The 16,314-nt window shown below is 42.2% G+C and overlaps 2 protein-coding genes across 3 annotated transcripts; one reads left to right on the top strand and one right to left on the bottom strand.

Annotated features, from left to right (window-relative positions):
* The first annotated feature begins 300 nt into the window (after positions 1 to 300).
* On the top strand, positions 301 to 11,573 carry parpbp (PARP1 binding protein). Of its 2 annotated transcripts, none has more exons than XM_029495449.1 (10): positions 301 to 450; positions 1,079 to 1,315; positions 1,447 to 1,551; positions 2,549 to 2,719; positions 2,871 to 3,025; positions 5,362 to 5,545; positions 5,671 to 5,852; positions 6,754 to 6,835; positions 9,695 to 9,842; positions 10,377 to 11,573. In XM_029495449.1, the coding sequence occupies exons 1-10, from the start codon at positions 301 to 303 to the stop codon at positions 10,700 to 10,702; spliced, it is 1,740 nt and encodes a 579-aa protein (XP_029351309.1). In that variant the 3' UTR covers positions 10,703 to 11,573. The 2 variants fall into 2 exon arrangements, with proteins under 2 accessions (XP_029351309.1, XP_029351310.1); XM_029495450.1 differs by having other exon boundaries at positions 1,453 to 1,551.
* Positions 11,574 to 11,662: 89 nt separating this feature from the next.
* Positions 11,663 to 13,761, bottom strand: pmch (pro-melanin-concentrating hormone). Its single transcript, XM_029495690.1, has 3 exons — positions 13,543 to 13,761; positions 11,808 to 11,949; positions 11,663 to 11,715 (listed from the first exon to the last, which is right to left on the bottom strand). Exons 1-3 carry the CDS (start codon positions 13,759 to 13,761, stop codon positions 11,663 to 11,665), a joined length of 414 nt encoding a protein of 137 aa, XP_029351550.1.
* Positions 13,762 to 16,314: the final 2,553 nt, after the last annotated feature.

The following is a 16,314-nucleotide window of genomic DNA, read 5'->3' on the forward strand; positions in this document are numbered from 1 at the left end:
CAAAAAGACACAAAGAGTCGTGTTTATTTTTTGTTTTTAAATAAACTGACTGTAAATTAACTGCAACTCTGAGGTTTCGGTTTTTTAGGAAAGCGGGAGGAAATCCTTTAAAACGTGTTTATGTTGTACTTTTACATTTGCCTTTAAGTCCAAATAACTTCATTGTGGTACTTTTTGTACGATTGCAGTCTGCACTCTGCTACAAAATCAGATCCATTCAGCCTGAATCATGTGCAATAAACTGGTAATTTGGTTAATTTTTGAGAAATGATCCCCTCTTTTGTTCCATTTTAGGGCTCAATGGAGGATTTAGCCGACCGTCTGAAGCTGATGGTGAAAACCTTCAGGAGAGAGTGCCATCGGGTTTTACAGTCTGAGAGGACCACCATTTATGGAGCTGATGGCATGTTGATGGTCCTGCAGCTGGCTATAGCTGAAGTGAATAAAGAGGTAACGGTTAATTCCATTTATACGAACCACCCTCTGTTCAAATCTACAGCTCAATAAAACGGGTTGTAAATACAGATGAGATCATTGCAAGAAAAAGTTGAAACACATATGGGTTGGCAGCACTGGCAAATCTGTTGCAAGACAGCATTCAGCACACTGTATCGGCACATTCATCTCTTTACAACCGAGGTAAACTGACCATGTTTTGTGCTGTAACAACCGATAATCTTTTAGTGTGAAGCTGTTCATGTGACCTCTGTTCATTCAGCTCAGCACAAAAATGCCTCCAATCCTTATGACTTCACCAAAAAATAAATGTTAAGTATAATACTGAAAGTATTCCGATCTACACCTGCTAGTGTTCTCGGTTAAAGGTGCGTGGTGGCCTGAATGCAAGGCCGTGGAAGCCCCATTCTCATCATCATCATCATGGCATAGTTGAATTGAACCATCAGGCTGACTGTCATCACATCTATAACTGATGACATTACCGCTGGTTTCCGGCTGAGACCGCTCATGGTCCGTGTTTGGACTGCAGAGGAAGGTCTTTCTGCCTTTGAACTGATTGGTTCCAGGCTGTCAGTAATTACGTCTGTTCCTTAAACTGTTTTCTCTCTTCCTGTGACAGCACAGAGGAGAGTTCAAAGTAGCTCTGAGTGATGTCCTGATGGCCTGGAAACACTTACTGTTAGGCAAACTCCACCTGCCACCCCCCAACTTTGCACGCTTGGAGAACTATGATCTCATCCTGGAGGCATACGAATCATTCCTGAAACGCTCCAACACCGTGGACCTGGTTGATATCCTCTCCATGTACAAACAGCTGAGACCTGTGGACTCCGATCCAGAGGAGCCAGTGAGCCCGGTGAGCAGAAGCTGGTTGAAATCAGACTGATGATGATTGTGGATTGTCAGATTGCCTGCTGAGTTAGGAATAAGACCAGTTAATTTATGTTTCTATTATCTCTCTAATATTTTTTTTATTCCTTTGCCAAGTCCCAGCTGTTTGAGTTCCTATCAGGCACCATGGAGGTCTCAGAGTTGCCAGACTCCTCAGTTGCGTCAACACCGTCTAGCAAAGGCAGGCCCTGCAGCTCACAGGTAGGCCTAGTCCTGCTTTCACGCAGTAATAAAAAGTACAACTTATATCATAAACTCCCATAAGAAATCCCCTATTTCCACTTTCACCTCTACCCTCATATAACATGTTTTTAGTAATATGAAATGCTTTTTTTCTCTTGCTGGCAATAATCATGCATTTACTTTTCCACTCTCCAGCTTAATTTCTGTCTGGGATCCATCCTGCTCTTATTGACAGGAACTCTACATCATATCACTCAGATTTAAGAGTGCAATGTGAATTCAATTACCAGGCAGATGTTTAAAACACTGCACAATGTGGGGCTGGACAAGTGCTTCTGTAACAGTCTCTTTCCCCCACTCTTCTGTCACTTGCAAATTTATGAGTTTTTAGTGGAGGCTTGCTGCTGCACTACCAGTTAGGGTGATGTCATTTTTGGAGTTTAATACGGGCTGTCAGCTGCTGCTTTTAGGAGTTTTACTTAGGCAGTATGAGCTGGTGTCCCTTTTGGTAGCTGATAAACACAAGCTGGACCGATCCAAGGATTTCTTTGACACTAAATGCATTTATTTGACTGATGTATAAGAAAATCAATGGCGTACTTATGTCTGTCCATTTAAATAATGAGGCAAGTTGACTTAGCTGATCACAAAGACCGGAAAGAGGGGGAAACAGCTAGCCAGGCCCATCCGTCTAAACTTAATCCACCTACTTGTGTCTGAAGCCCTCTCATTAATGCATAGCATCATGCCAAATTGTCATTTTTGCATTAAAATGATAAAAAAAAAAAAGAGAGAAATAGTTTTAATTGCTGAGCTTTGGATGTGCAGGTCAACAAAGCTGACTGTTATATTTCGCCTGAATAACGTTATAGCCTTCCCTTATTTCTAGTGTTTTTTTTTAATGATAAAAGTTGCTCAGCTGTTGGATACAACCTTTTGGTATTGATTTTCCTATATGAGAAAGAAAGTGATAATGGAGTGTCAGCTAATGATGTGCTGTGTGTGTTACATTTAGGTGAAAATGGCAGTGAGAAGGGTTTTCTTCTCCTATCTGAATTTGCTTGTCAATACCAAGAATGACATTGCCCTGGCTCTAACCCTTGATGTACCCAACCGTGCACTCGGGCATCAGGCATTCACCGACATCAAGCATGCTGCGAGTAACAACAACACTTCTCTCTTCTTGGTAAGAAACAGCGACTCTCAGCATGTGCTCCGGCTTGAGCGATGATGTATTTGTGCATTACATAAGAAATAAACCAAAGCTATGACTTTATAAATTGTAGTAATCCTCTCGTGCAACATTTAGGCCTTTTTTATTTTCATGCTTCTTGCAGGCTCTGACATCTTTCGTGAGGGCCATACAGCTTGGAGGAAAGGGCTACGCTCCAGCTGAGTCGGACCCGCTGAGGAAACATGTCAAAGGCCTGTCTGACTTTGTCCAGTTTCTAGACAACCTGGAAGAAATACTGGGGGAGATTCCTGACCCAAGGTACACAATGCAGCCTAATCCAGACTTCCACTCGCTCCCTGTCTTACTCTTGCTTTTGATGTATTGCTTTCCCACTTGTGACAGAATCAGCTGTAATAGTTGGGGAGTCCTGAGATGTGCCCCATTCATCACTGAACTATAAATTCTTCATTGTTTCCTACTTTGAATACAATTTAATTCAAAGTAGGAAAAGTGGCACATCGATGTAACTGTGTCATTTAAAAGTAATATAAATGATGGCCTGGTGTAAAACAAGTGTATGACTTGTTCTGGGAACATCAGACTTTGTCCATTTGGTGAACTGATCTGCACTTAAGCAGGAGACCATCAACCCATTTAGAGCTGTTGATGTCTTGTAGTGTGCGATCTAGCCAAACCTTTCAAATGTATTTTTCAAATTTAAATCAAACAAACACTTTGAGCAAGTTTCCCTTTTTATGGCTGGCTTTCATTTAAAATTTGGAAAACACGGGAGCTCGGTGGCATCGCAGTTTAGAATGATCTTTGAGTCTGAGTTGAGAAATTAATGTTCATCTTCATTTTTTTTTTTTTTTTTTTTAATATGTACAGTCAGGGATAAATCACTAACTTGTAGGAGATTATCCCAAACATGCCAGTACAAAAAAATTTGTTGACATTTTCAATTCCAACGAATCCTTATTAAATCCTGTGTTCTGGACTGAAATTGTCACAAGCTGATGGGGGAAACACAGAGAACCCAAGGAAAGTCAACTGCAGTTGGTTATCTGCAGGACTGAAGTCAGATATAACAAAACTCTGGGCTTTATGATTTGAGTGTCTTTTTCTGGAATTCACGCTCATTTTAAATTGTGCTTACCCCCCCCCCCCCCCCCCTTTTTTTTTTTGTTTTTTTAAATGCTCATCAAATGAATTACACCTCAGAAGGGTGAACTGAGTCCTGTCCGTGCTGCTGTTCATATTTAGAGCCATATTTTATCAACCTGGCAGGGACCTGTGCACTGAATACCACCTGCGATCACGAAATCCACCTGTCCCACTGCAGCTTGTCATTATTCCCTTGAAAACCCTGTAATGACTCCAATCTAAGGTTCTCATGATAACATTTGGATTGCTAAAGCATGGTCATCTTTGCTACATCAAAGCCTGTCTTTGTTAAATAACTTGGTCCCTCTTTGGTTTCGCTCACTTTGATGAATTATCATCAAACTTTGAACCCCGCAGATCATTCTCCATACCATTACAGATTATTTTGGATGTCCGGGCGCTTGGCACCACAACAGAAGTGGTTATCACAATTGATTTAGTCGGTCAATCATGTGAGGGGTTGAGCTTTTTGAGGTGAGGTCGTTGAAGGCAGTCCCGGTAGCGACGTTGGCTTCACTTAATAACACATTGTGATGTTTGTGTAGTTGTGGGTTCGGCTCTCTCGCTGCTCTTCTGAGGGTTCTCAGTTCATGAAGGCTGATGAGAGTGCTCCCCGTCTGATGAGACACTGATGAACTCAGCCAACATGTGTCTTTCAACAGGCAGTGCCTTTACGCTCTCAGCGGAGTACTGTATTTCCTCATACAAACACCTTCTATGGAGAGTTCAGGGCCCCTTGTTCAGTGAACATCTGTTTTCCCAAATGATTCTGTTACGGAGCCCAGGCTCCCTCACATCAGAGCCGGGTCAGGGTTGGACCACCGCCTCTCCACCTTACTGCAATCTCCTCTAACATGCTTTAGTGCACTTGACTGTTAAAAACTTACAGAAGTGATGTGTTGCTATGATTTTTGGATGTGCAACATAGACGGCATGCAAGCATGGGTGAATACCCCCCCACCAACCCCCCCCAAAAAAATACTCCAAGGAGGAAAATCTGTCAGTTTCTCTGCTGACAGTCCATCGGTGAGCACAGTGACCAGGGTGACTTTAACAGCGATTTGGATCGCATTTTCTGCTTCATAACTGTTAATATTGGCCGAGCCGCGTTGGTGAAATAAAGCTCAACTGGATGTTAACACTGAAACAATTACTGTGAGACCTTAAAGTCGGTGTCCAATTTATTGAAAGTGAAGCTGCAGTATATCTTTTGAAGACATTCACACTAAGGCCCTGGCTTTTCTGGGTTTTCAGTTTTAGGAGCGAGTTATTCATGTTGGCAAATATTGGCTGAACTTTTGAACACTATTAATTCCATCCAGATGAAAACGTGTGTGTGTGTGTGTGTGTGCGCTCTACTCCTTCCCAAAGCATTGCAGTTTTTTTGTTTTTTAATTTCTCTGCATGCAGCACAATGCAGCTCTCTCAGTAGATGTCAATGTGAGAGTGTAATTGTGGGTTGTTTTTTTTTTTTTTTTTTTCCCTCTCAGTGCATGTGGAGCCAGGCTGGTGTCTGCCATCAGGGCAGCGCTGGTGAAGGGACGCAGCACTGGAGATGAGCTGTACGTTGCAGCTGAGGAGACAACCGAGGAGCTGAAGGAGAGGATCTACCAAATACACCAGAGCCAGAAACAGACTGTCAATGGGAGCGGGACGGGGATCAGCCCTGCAAGGGTAAAATGCAGCCACAGTGCCTCTTAAAAAAAAACAAAAAAAAAAACCCTCAAATTCATAAAGTCAGCTAATTCAGACTGAGCTGACAGTTAACTGATTGTTGCAGTGTTACTGTTCCTCTCCAGCCAAAAGTTTACGCGGTGAATCACGCCACTGCTTACAGAGGGCGGGACACTGTAAAGGTGCTGATGGCGCTGCTGGACGAAGAGGCCATGACGCCTCTGTGTCAGAACAAGGCGGACCTGCTGTGTGAGGAGCAGCCCATCCTCTGTGGAGCTGAGGGGACGAGTGTCCTCACATTGTTCAGGTTGGTTACAGAAATTCAGGCTAAGAGGCGCAGTATGTTTTTACACATAATGGTTATATTTAATGCAGATTTGTTTGTCTCCCTCCTCTCTGTGGTAGTCAAATAAAGACAATAAATACCCAAAATAAGTTTAACTATGTGCTAACATGCAACACAGATGTTACCATTTATTTAAATGCTGCTGTGATTAAATATATCCTCACGCAGCCACTGTTGAATTTGATAGTTACTGAAAATTGTGCTTTATTTAATTAAGACTGAGAAATACTTGCAGAATGGTAACTAAAGTTTTTTGGGAGGTTTACCTAACCCCTAACCCCTCTCCTCTGACCATTTCAGTTCAGTCTCAACAAACTCCCCTTTTTATAACTTCTCGTGTTGTCCCACTATATAATCCCAAAGTGCTATCTCGGCTCTTTAGATTGTGATTTCATGGTGAAAAAGTTATCACTCTGACTCCTGAGTGAGATTTAACCATGTTCACAACTACTAAGGAATCAGTCAGAGTGGGAAAGCCCCTGAAACAGCAATTAGACCAACATCAGACTCTACAACTCTCCACTGAAACCATATGGAGGAAAATCCTCCCACACCACACTGGAACAATTTTTCTGGTCAAACATCTGAAATAAAAATATCATAAAAAAAAAAGAATAGCCACTGGCTGTGGTCAAAGGAAGTGGGGGGCTACATTATGCCGGGGGTGTATGACATTGAATGGCCCAAACCCAATTTGTTGTAACAGCCAAGCATCAGCTCCGGCTGACGTTAGTGAAAACATCAAGGACGGGACCAAAAGCTGCCTCAGAGAGAGAACCAGCATTACTGAGTGTGACCATGTTTTTTTTTTTTAATTCATAAACCTCTTGTCTTTGCTTTTTCGTTGTGGCTCGCTCCTCAGATCTCCTGAAGTCTCTACTGGATGTTCTCCAGAACCCCTAAAGAACCGAGTCCAAAGCCGGCTAGACCTGCTCAAACCCAAGGTAACATGGGCCCCTCCATCCAAGAGCCCCAAATCCAAACCATCAGTTACTTCAAATTGAATCAGATGAACAAACATTGAAAATAATGTCTTTATATCCTGTAATTTCTCCCCAGTATTATGTTATTTATTTGCTTAGCTGAAGTTCACATCTTAACTGAATTCCACCGTTCCCGTTTGCACAGCTGTGTTTTAGCTCTTAGTTGGAGGGTGCCGTTTAAATCCATGGCATAAAACGACTTATTCGTGGGGGATTCAAATCATGAACCAATCCTGATGTTTTCCTATTATTAGGACAGAACCATTAGCTTACAGTGCACAATATAACTTATTGTACATCTGATATCAGGAGCTCGTCCTCCTGCCTGTGAGCTCAGCTCTTCTGTCTTTACTGCCTTCAGTTTATGACACTGTGGCCGATTCTGTTCATTTTGAGTTAAAAAATGTTGTATGTGTTTGTCAGTGTTCAGCAAAGATTTATTTTTTGCCCAAAAACATTCATTGATGGTGTCATATTACCAAAAAATTTATGCAATTCCATGCAAAATCTTTTTGAAATATAAGCAGCGATGTGCATATATTTGGCAGCCATGTTTCATAATATATGTTGCATTTCAGCTGCAAAATTCAAGTACAACTGTGTCAAATCTGATAAATCACCTCGAGTGATGTAGCTGCATTGTGGGTAATGTAGGCACCAGGCTCTGACCAGTAATTACAGTATCATATTAGTTATATTATCCTGAAAGAGGCCATTGTGATACTTTAAATTCATTTTGCAGATGATACTTTAATAATTTTATTTAAATGAAATTTGAATGCAGGTCCTTTTTAGTTATTTTTACAGACTGGTGTTGCAACAATTATCTACGACTGCTGAGTCACTCCAAAAACACAGACTAGGCCAGCTTTAGGTTTTAAGGTAGGACTGATCTTTTAACATGAGGTAGCTCTGCTGTGTGAACTCCTTCTGAACATGTATGCTAAACACATTTTGTGAAATGGCTCCTTTATTTGATTGCGCTAGCAGATGTCATTTTAGCTCCCCACAATCTGGCTGCCTTCCTGTTTGAGTGCGCTGTAATGGTCCCTGGGCAGCTCACCGCTTCCTGAACTCAGCGAGCGGAAGCTTTCTGCATCAATTTCACTTTGAAGATGCCATATCAGTCGCGTAACTCGACTAGCAAGGGAAACTTGAAAGGTTATTGTTTCCTGTTGTCTGCTGAATGACTTTATCCCAGCCTTCTCCAGCAGTTTCATCATGCACTGACGTCAACTGGCACACGCAGATATGGACAGATTTAGTTTCGGCTTTTTGGGACATTTCCAAATCTTTTCCTCAGTGCCACAGATGGTCCAAACAGAGAAAAAACTTTGAGTAAAGCTCTTAATGCCAATTTAGTGCTGCTCTTCTGTTATGTCAGAAATTATGTTTGTGAAGAGACACATCTGATTACATGGTAACACTACAGAGTGTACATTTATTTCCCAAGTGAGTCCATCATCTCGCAGTGATAATGGTAATGGTGCACCTGTTACTCATTCTCACTTCTATCACCTGCCTGTAAGAACACATGTCAAAACACAAAGCTGCAAGAAATTGCTTGCACCTGGTTTTGGAAGTAAAAGGAAGAATGTCGTGGTCAGGTGTCTCCAGCGTCGGGTCAGGCGGTGCACGGGGGTTCTTTCAGGACAGCCCTCCTCGGAGGAACCACACGGTGCCATGTCAGGCTCCCACCTGTTGTAATTGGATTAGATGTTCTCCGTCAGTCATGGTTTGGCCGTGTTCACTCTTCCACCCCCTCCCATTGTTTCAGGGGCGTTCCAGATATGTTTTATTAGCATGCAACCAGGGCAGCATACATTTTTAGCTCCATCATTGAAGTGTGCCTCAGTCTTAGGCTCTCTGTTGTTTTAGGTGCTCTTTTAAGAAGTTCTTTTGAAAAGCACAAAGGCTTTGATCCCTTTGTGCTCTACAGGCCCACCCAGCTTTGCTTGCTGTATTTTTTCCCTCAGATTTCTCCTCCCTCCTGTGGCCCACTGGCCTGAAGGGTGAAATCTGTGGATTGTGATAATCCCAGACAGGCGTAGATCAAACAGTGGATGAAAAGCTGTGAATATGTGTGCCCCAGGGCCAGGATTGTAATTCTTGATATCATTCACTTTGTTATAACTAAATAGGTGTCCGATAAGGCTTTTTAATGAGGTGCTGCATTGCTGTCTTAGACACGAAAATGTGATAAGATTGAAAATGAGAGTTTTTACTTTTTAAAGAGGCAAGAAGTTGGACTAATATATGATTTGTCAGCTTTTATCAACGAGCAAGGCTCACACTGAAAATACAGAGGAGTAAGCTGGCTGTGGCTTTCAGCTGGAGGATGGACTTTGGTTCAGATGTTTGTGGTCCCTGGTTGATGGATCTTAATGACTTTAATAATCACCTGTCTTTTCAACCACAAGTTTGAAGGTTGTGGTTTTAAGTGAAATGTCTGTGCTGGATGCATCGCCATGGATTTTGGCACAAAAGGATGAAATTTAAAAATTTTCTACTTGAAAATGTAATGCCAGCCGAGAGCTTCAGCTGTTTTTGTGTTGAGTAATTAGGAACTGCAGCCTCACAGAGCAGCTGTAAACATTTGGACCTCACTTGTTGAGCAGTTGAAAATATGCAGGAGTGGGAAATCAATTACTGAAATTTAAGAATGAGTTCAGTTTTTTTTTTTTTTTTTTTTTTCCTCACCAAAATTAAATCCAGAAAGTATGTTTTCTTTAGCCAGGACTTTAGTCCACCTGCTTAGTCATCAACCAGGTCACTTAATCATATCAGCTGGATCAAAGAGTTCTTGTCTGTTTCCTGCAGCCCAGAGACGGAGTAATACGATCCCAGTTTGCCTGCACATACAAAGATGAAGAGCTGCCGCTCAAACGTGTGCTGGACTTCCCCAGCACCAGCCAGGTCTCCACCTGTGCTGCTCACCCAGCTGTGGAGGAGGAGAGCAGAGCCACAGGTATGGACTCAACCTTCATTTTTGGAAATCCTACAGGTACTTTTTGTTCTTTGCTGCATGCAGAGAAAAGCTCAAAATGTCAACACAAGCCGTGCAGCGTTCTCTTTCTGCTGGGATATATTTCTGTTTCCTCTGACGCCACACAGCTGGACTGAGGCCCAGGCACACCTTCTCAGCTCCAGCCATGAACCCTTCCCAGTCCCAGCCCTGGGACTGGTACTTACCATTAGCCATTAAATGAATCCCCATTCTGTAAAGCGTGCACACCCCCACATCTGTAGTAAAAACAAAAAACACAGACCTTTTGCCCATTTCCCCTCTGTCTTTTGTTCCGTGGGAATTCAGGCTTGGCTCCATCGGGTTACATGACAAATGTTAAATTTCAGCTCCATAGAATAAACACACGGCCTACATCGGTGAGCAGCTAACGTCAGCAATTTCGTCAGAGTTTTCCTCCTCCTTTTTTTTTTTTTTTTTTTCCCATTTTTGCTCCCATCAGGTTTTCACACTTTTGTTTTGTTGCAATCTTTCCAGCCAAGCCAACAATCTCTGAACACCCGAATAAGGAGCAGAGTGCTGGACAACAGGACGCAGCTCTCAAGCCAAGAAGTGGAAATGCCCAAAGCAGAGGTGCAGGCACTGGCAACAGAAAGCCAAAAACTGGCATTCAGGTACAGAACAAGGGCAACAAGAGGAAGCAGGTGGATTCTGCCCCAGAGGGGGGATCTGAGAACCGGCCCCCAGAGAAGAAACGGCCCAATACTGTCGCAGTCAAAATGCCTGCTAAGAGCATCAGCAAGGCGAGCAAGAGGAAGCTGATTGCTGGACAGGGAACACTGACCAGCTTCTTCAGGGTCTAAACATCATGTACACTAATGTTTCGACAATACATGGACCTTCTGTCAAACCAAGCAGCTCTGCAGCTCTTTTGTTCCCATTCATAAAACTCTTGTTGCTGCTTTTTCTTTTTCTTTTTTTTCTAAATTCATCAACAAAAAGTGGGATATAAACCAATTTTTCAATGAGGATGAGAAGGCATCATCTAAAGCTACAAAATATATTTGCTTATAGCTGTAGGCAAATGTTTTGAACTTGACAGTTCCCTAGTTCCAATTTCTGTGCTAACCTAAGATAACTGGCTGCTATCGGTAGCTTCATATTTCTCTTGCACATCAGGTTTTTGTCCAGATTAAACAAACATGATAAAAGATTTAACTTGTACGGTTTAATGATGGTGGTAGGGGGAAATAGCTTTGTCTGCTGGCTCTGTTTTTAAGTTTACCAAAATGCCCACCGTTCCCATCTTTATGCTAGCGAAGCTAATTACCTGCTAGCGATAGTATCATTTTCTCATCTAACTCCTAACCATGAAAGTTAATAACCATATTTCCAAAAATAGTTTTTTGCTAAGTCAAATGTTAGAAAAGGGAGGAAAATAATTTCCAGACCAATTGGTGATATCTTTAAAATCACATTTAGTTCAACTCCCATACCAATTTTAAATCCCATTTAAAATGAACAGAAGAAGCAGTAACTGCCAATCTGTTTGGTAAACGGCTTTAATGATTTGCTGATTATGAATCTATCAGTCTGATTTATCATTTCTGCACTAGTTTAACTGGCTCTGTTTTACCTATTAGGACATTTTGAGTGGCTGCTATGCGAGTAGGGTGGTCAGACTTGCATCAAGACGTTGTGACACTGTAAATATGAGACAGGTTTTCGTTTTAAATAAAGTTTTATTTCATTTGACAGGTTTGCGTAGTCGGATTCTCTCCCAGGAAATGCATTTTAATGTTATTACACAAGGAATGAAATTTTTACACCACCTCCCAGCAGGGTCGGTACACTCTTCCTATCATACATCTTAGTACTAAGAGAAGGAGAGAAAGAATACACACGAGTCAGTATAAACATCAAGGTAGTTGTAATGAGATGGAAATGTAGGGCTTTCCAGACACTTACTGTCAAGGTCAGTGTTTCTGCGATCCACTTTCAAACTGTACTCAGCAGGAGTGTAGCTCAAGCTTTGGTCTGTGAGCGGAGGAAGGCTCTGGCTAAAGGTCGGGTTCAACCCACGAAGACTGCGTCCTTTCAGCCTCATGTCCTGAAATAAATAAGACACGTGACATCCCTAAGACCTCCCACGTGCACATCTTACAATACGGCAGTATCTTTGCACGTGCACTGCAGGTGCTGGATGTCTTTTACCGGCTGATCCAAGCCGCAGAAACTCCAAATGGAAGAAATGTGTTTTTTTTTTTTTTTTTTTTTTAACTATATCTCAGTGGCCCGTTTCCTTCCACAGCCGGGGTTCACTCTGACGGCTTTGTTCTCCATTACCACAGAGATAACCACCATGTTCATGAGACGCAGGAGACGCAGTCGCCAGATAAACTTTACACATAGCAACCAAATGCTTGAGGAAGCACAACTATGATCATTCTTCCCACTGTGAATCCAATAAATCTTTCTAGGCTTGTGATCATTTGACCTTTTCAGCTAATAGTATTTCCCGGTTTTCCAAAGCTGCTGTAAAAGATTTTCATAGATGTGAATGAAATACAGACTTGAGAGTAGACACGAGGACGGTGGCCAAATGAAAACGGTCAAATGTTCAGGCGCAGGACAGAGATAATGTGCTCTTTGTTGTTGGTGGAGGTCGGTTATAGAAAGAGCTCTCGTACGGACTCGTACCAGTTAAATGACTGCAAATGGAAATTAGCCAGACGACTTTACTCTGGGATGATTTGAGAAAAATCCAAATAGCTCGTTGAATTAATTTTGGTCCAATATAACAACCAAATGGCACAAAGATTAACTAGCCTTACAGGCAGTTTTGGTTTTGTTTGTGAAGATTTTGAGAGTTCAGATTTCTATCCCACTAAAATGGAAGTTAGTGGATTCTTATTTCTGTTCAGTGATAAGAAGTCACAAGACATTACTGCAGTTTATAAATAATAAATAACTTTGGGCTTTTTTGTGTGCTGATATCGTTATGTTCAGGAAAAACCCAAGGCCAGTGAACGTCAATGAAAAAGTTCCCTTGGCGATCAGACTATAGTTCCTCCTATTGACTGCATTGGAGCATTTTATTATACAAGTCACCTGTATTTGGTTGCGACACCATTTGCAATCTGAGAACCCAAGAGAATCTCTGCATGAATAAATAATGTAATTAAAGCGCCATCACGTTTAACTAAACATAAGCAGCATGTCTTCTCAGAGTCACCCTGCTAATTGTTGTATTCACTTGTTCCAAGGACGCTATTACTGGGCAAAGTCGCTGTTGAATTGTTTTTAAAGTAATTAAATAAAATTCTACTCACTTCTATTGTTTTGGAGGCAGAGGTCGAAATCTGAGACATGGGTAGCTCAAAAGTCTGAACAAACAAAACTAGATACAACTAGAGGCTTGTAATTAAATATGTTGTTTTGTCACTGCAACTGTATAATTTGCCCGTTATAAATCAAACTACTGAACGCTGGCATTATAAATGTTAAAGAATGGGTGGAAAAGAAAAGAAAGCAAAAGAATAGCAAAGTCTCTTCAGCTGACCAAATGACTTGATGTTGGTGTATAACTGGTCTTTAAGGCATTAATAAATAATTACTCATGAATAAAACTACTAGCTCCAAATAATAATACCCCTTCATAATGGATGGCTTATTAGAAACACAGTTGTGGCCTGTCACTTACTGAGCCCACGATGATTTTAGGGTTCCCATCGTCATCCCTGTTGTCGTTCATCACGAGGCGCCGTCTGTATGTGAGGGGAACCGTGGCGTGTTCAGTCATGGGCTGGTCACCCAGTAGTGAACCCAGGCCATCTCGCTCTATTGCCCCAGCAGTTGCCACGTGGCTGCTCAGCTCGGAGAACAGCACCAGAGTGAAGAGGACGGAGTAGACGGAAGTCATGGTTTCTGCAGCGTTCAGCTCTGGAGACAACAACCCACCTCACCTGATGACTGCCCGGGTTCTTAGCTGCTTTATATACTGAGGTGGGGATTTTCTTTACACCATAAAACCATCAACACTTCTCCAGGGGTGCTTCCATCTTAAGGCCATGAGATGTTTATCTTTAGCAAGTCCACCTGATGTTTCTTTGTGAAGAGAGAGGCTGAATGGGTTCATTTAGTCTGTTTTAGAAATGAGATTATTTCAAATACCCAAAGAGAGGAAATAACGTAGCCTGTAATTCTCTCCGTGTCTCAGAGTGTGGTGAAGAGTCTGCACTGGAGGTCACAGGGCAGGTTTTCATTCTGAATCTCTCCACAGGCCGAAATGAGCCCAGCAGGTGAATTGACAGAAACCCAATCGGAGGTCCAAACAAGTCGTTTTCTCTGAATGGCATCAGTGGCTGCACAGGGCTGAGCTAAATCCTGCGACAGAGCATTCACAAAAGGTCAGTACCTCCAAACTGAGACTAATACCGCCCTTTTCGCAGATGATGACTAATTTTAAAGGAATAGTTCAACAAATCCATTTTTTATTTTTTTTCAAATTCAATACTATGGATCAAACGGTTCTGGATTATTTCTTTTTAATATATCTGCAGTGTTACCGGACAAGACTTTAGATTAGACTCTGTTGGGTTCAGCATCAAGGCACCTAAAATTAGAAACATTTTCTTATTGCCTTTTGACTTTGAAATTACCTTAAATACTAATGAGGACTGGAAACGCAGCAGTGAGGCCCGAAACATTCTTATGAATAGAAAATAGAAATCACACATTTCAGATTTGTAATTTTCTGTTTGTTTCTGACTCTAAAGAAGGTGCTTCTGTTATGTGTTGCTAAATGTTTGCCTCTGTATGACCTTGAAAACTGATTAGACTGCTGATATTTTTGATCTCTAGTTGGATTTATTTTATATTTATATGGGCTACAGCTTACTATTTAGATCTGTAGTAATGTGCTCTAATATCAGGATCCCACATTGTCTGGAATCTCGCGCCATCTTGGGAAGCATTTCAGTCACGTCCCCTTGCAAACGATTGGATGGATTTTTGAGTCCCGCTTTGTTCAGTGATTCTCCAAAAACGATCTAACAGCCAACAGCATGGATGCTGTTGATCTTCTTCCCTGACTCTCAGCAAGATGCAAATAAGCAAAATGTCAAACTATTAATTTAAAGGAGAATTTGATATCCCACAGATGACGCCTTGGCAGCATCTGACCGACAGTCACCGAGGTGGCGATCGTCAGATGACGGTAAAAGGTGGAAGACGAAGTGAGAACCAAAAGGCCGACATGTTGACAAAGCTCCTCACAGGCTTACCTTATTAACATCACAGGAGCCGTAGCGCATGGGATGGAGAACTGGGACATGAATAATAGCTATTGAACTCAGCTGAAGTGATTTTACTTGGAGCGGTCAGCCTTTATTTTGTAAGTATTATTGTTGGAGGGCGAGGACTTCTACTGAAGGACTGAACTTGTCCACAGGGGCACGGCCGTTCCAGCAGAAGCACAAGTGAACTTGTGAGCTTCATGCTCTGTTGTTGTAACCTTCTCGCTCTTTCTCTCTCACTGATGTCTCCCTGCCTTTTCCCACATTTCTTCTGATATAGGCCGTATCCATGAACTGATATGGACAGTAGATGCACTGGAAATCACTGCAAGTCCACCTGATCCAAAACTTCTGGGCTCTATCGACTTCCTTGGCGATTACTGTGAAGATTTAATGAACTCTGAGCTGTGGTGAAGGTCTTTATCTGGTAACTGTGATTTTTCCCTGGCCCGAATTTCATAGAAATCATTACCATAATTCTCTAACAAAGAACATTAGCAAAAAAAAAGCCAAGAGTCAAATAATCTTATGAGGACCAGATGTGATTCTTTGGGTATCCATGAACCATATTTACGAAATCCTCGTGTTTCCAAAACACAGTACGTCGAACTTTCAACCATTTCCAGGAGAGTTTGTTCAACTGATGAGCTGTCGTTGATTTACGCTTACATTGTTCACAACGGCGTCCGGGTTCGACCCGGTGTCACGCACGTTTTGAATATTTAGCTCAGGGAAGCTGCAGAGCAGTTATTTCATCAGCTCTGTCAGCCGCTCACATCACCTGTCAGTCACCGATGCTGGATTTCAATCACGCCGCCTGCGGCTTTGTGCTTAATGGGACCTCAGACGTTTGGCCCGCTGGACTGTAGTCCAGCAGGGTCAACACATTATTTCCCATCTTGTATCAACACGCTGCCTTTCATAGCCAACACTCATCTTCTAAGATAGACTGCCACAGGATGGAGGAAGCTTCAGTTCCAGGGACATTTGCTGCACTGATGCTCCATACGTGATGCTTCGTGTCTCTGTGTGTGGATGAAGTCGTGCCAGAGGCCGGCGTGCTGCATTCAGCAGAGATGCGGGTGCAAAAAAAAAAAAAAAAAAAAAAAAAAAGGGGGGGGCGCCGCATTTTGGGCAGGATTTTTTTGTTGCCCAGAGAACAGACCATGGTTTCCTGG

This window comes from Echeneis naucrates, chromosome 23 (genome assembly GCF_900963305.1).
Source record: "Echeneis naucrates chromosome 23, fEcheNa1.1, whole genome shotgun sequence".
In the NCBI taxonomy this organism is placed as follows: Eukaryota; Metazoa; Chordata; class Actinopteri; order Carangiformes; family Echeneidae; genus Echeneis; species Echeneis naucrates.

Excerpts from the sequence above, each read along its gene's own strand:
- parpbp (XM_029495449.1), top strand. The coding sequence starts at position 301 with ATGGAGGATTTAGCCGACCGTCTGAAGCTGATGGTGAAAACCTTCAGG. Across the intron at positions 1,552-2,548 it reads GCAGGCCCTGCAGCTCACAG|GTGAAAATGGCAGTGAGAAG; the intron begins GTAGGCCTAGTC and ends TGTTACATTTAG. Across the intron at positions 5,546-5,670 it reads CGGGGATCAGCCCTGCAAGG|CCAAAAGTTTACGCGGTGAA; the intron begins GTAAAATGCAGC and ends GTTCCTCTCCAG.
- pmch (XM_029495690.1), bottom strand. The coding sequence starts at position 13,761 with ATGACTTCCGTCTACTCCGTCCTCTTCACTCTGGTGCTGTTCTCCGAG. Across the intron at positions 11,950-13,542 it reads CTAAAATCATCGTGGGCTCA|GACATGAGGCTGAAAGGACG; the intron begins GTAAGTGACAGG and ends TATTTATTTCAG. Across the intron at positions 11,716-11,807 it reads CAGAAACACTGACCTTGACA|TACTAAGATGTATGATAGGA; the intron begins GTAAGTGTCTGG and ends TCCTTCTCTTAG.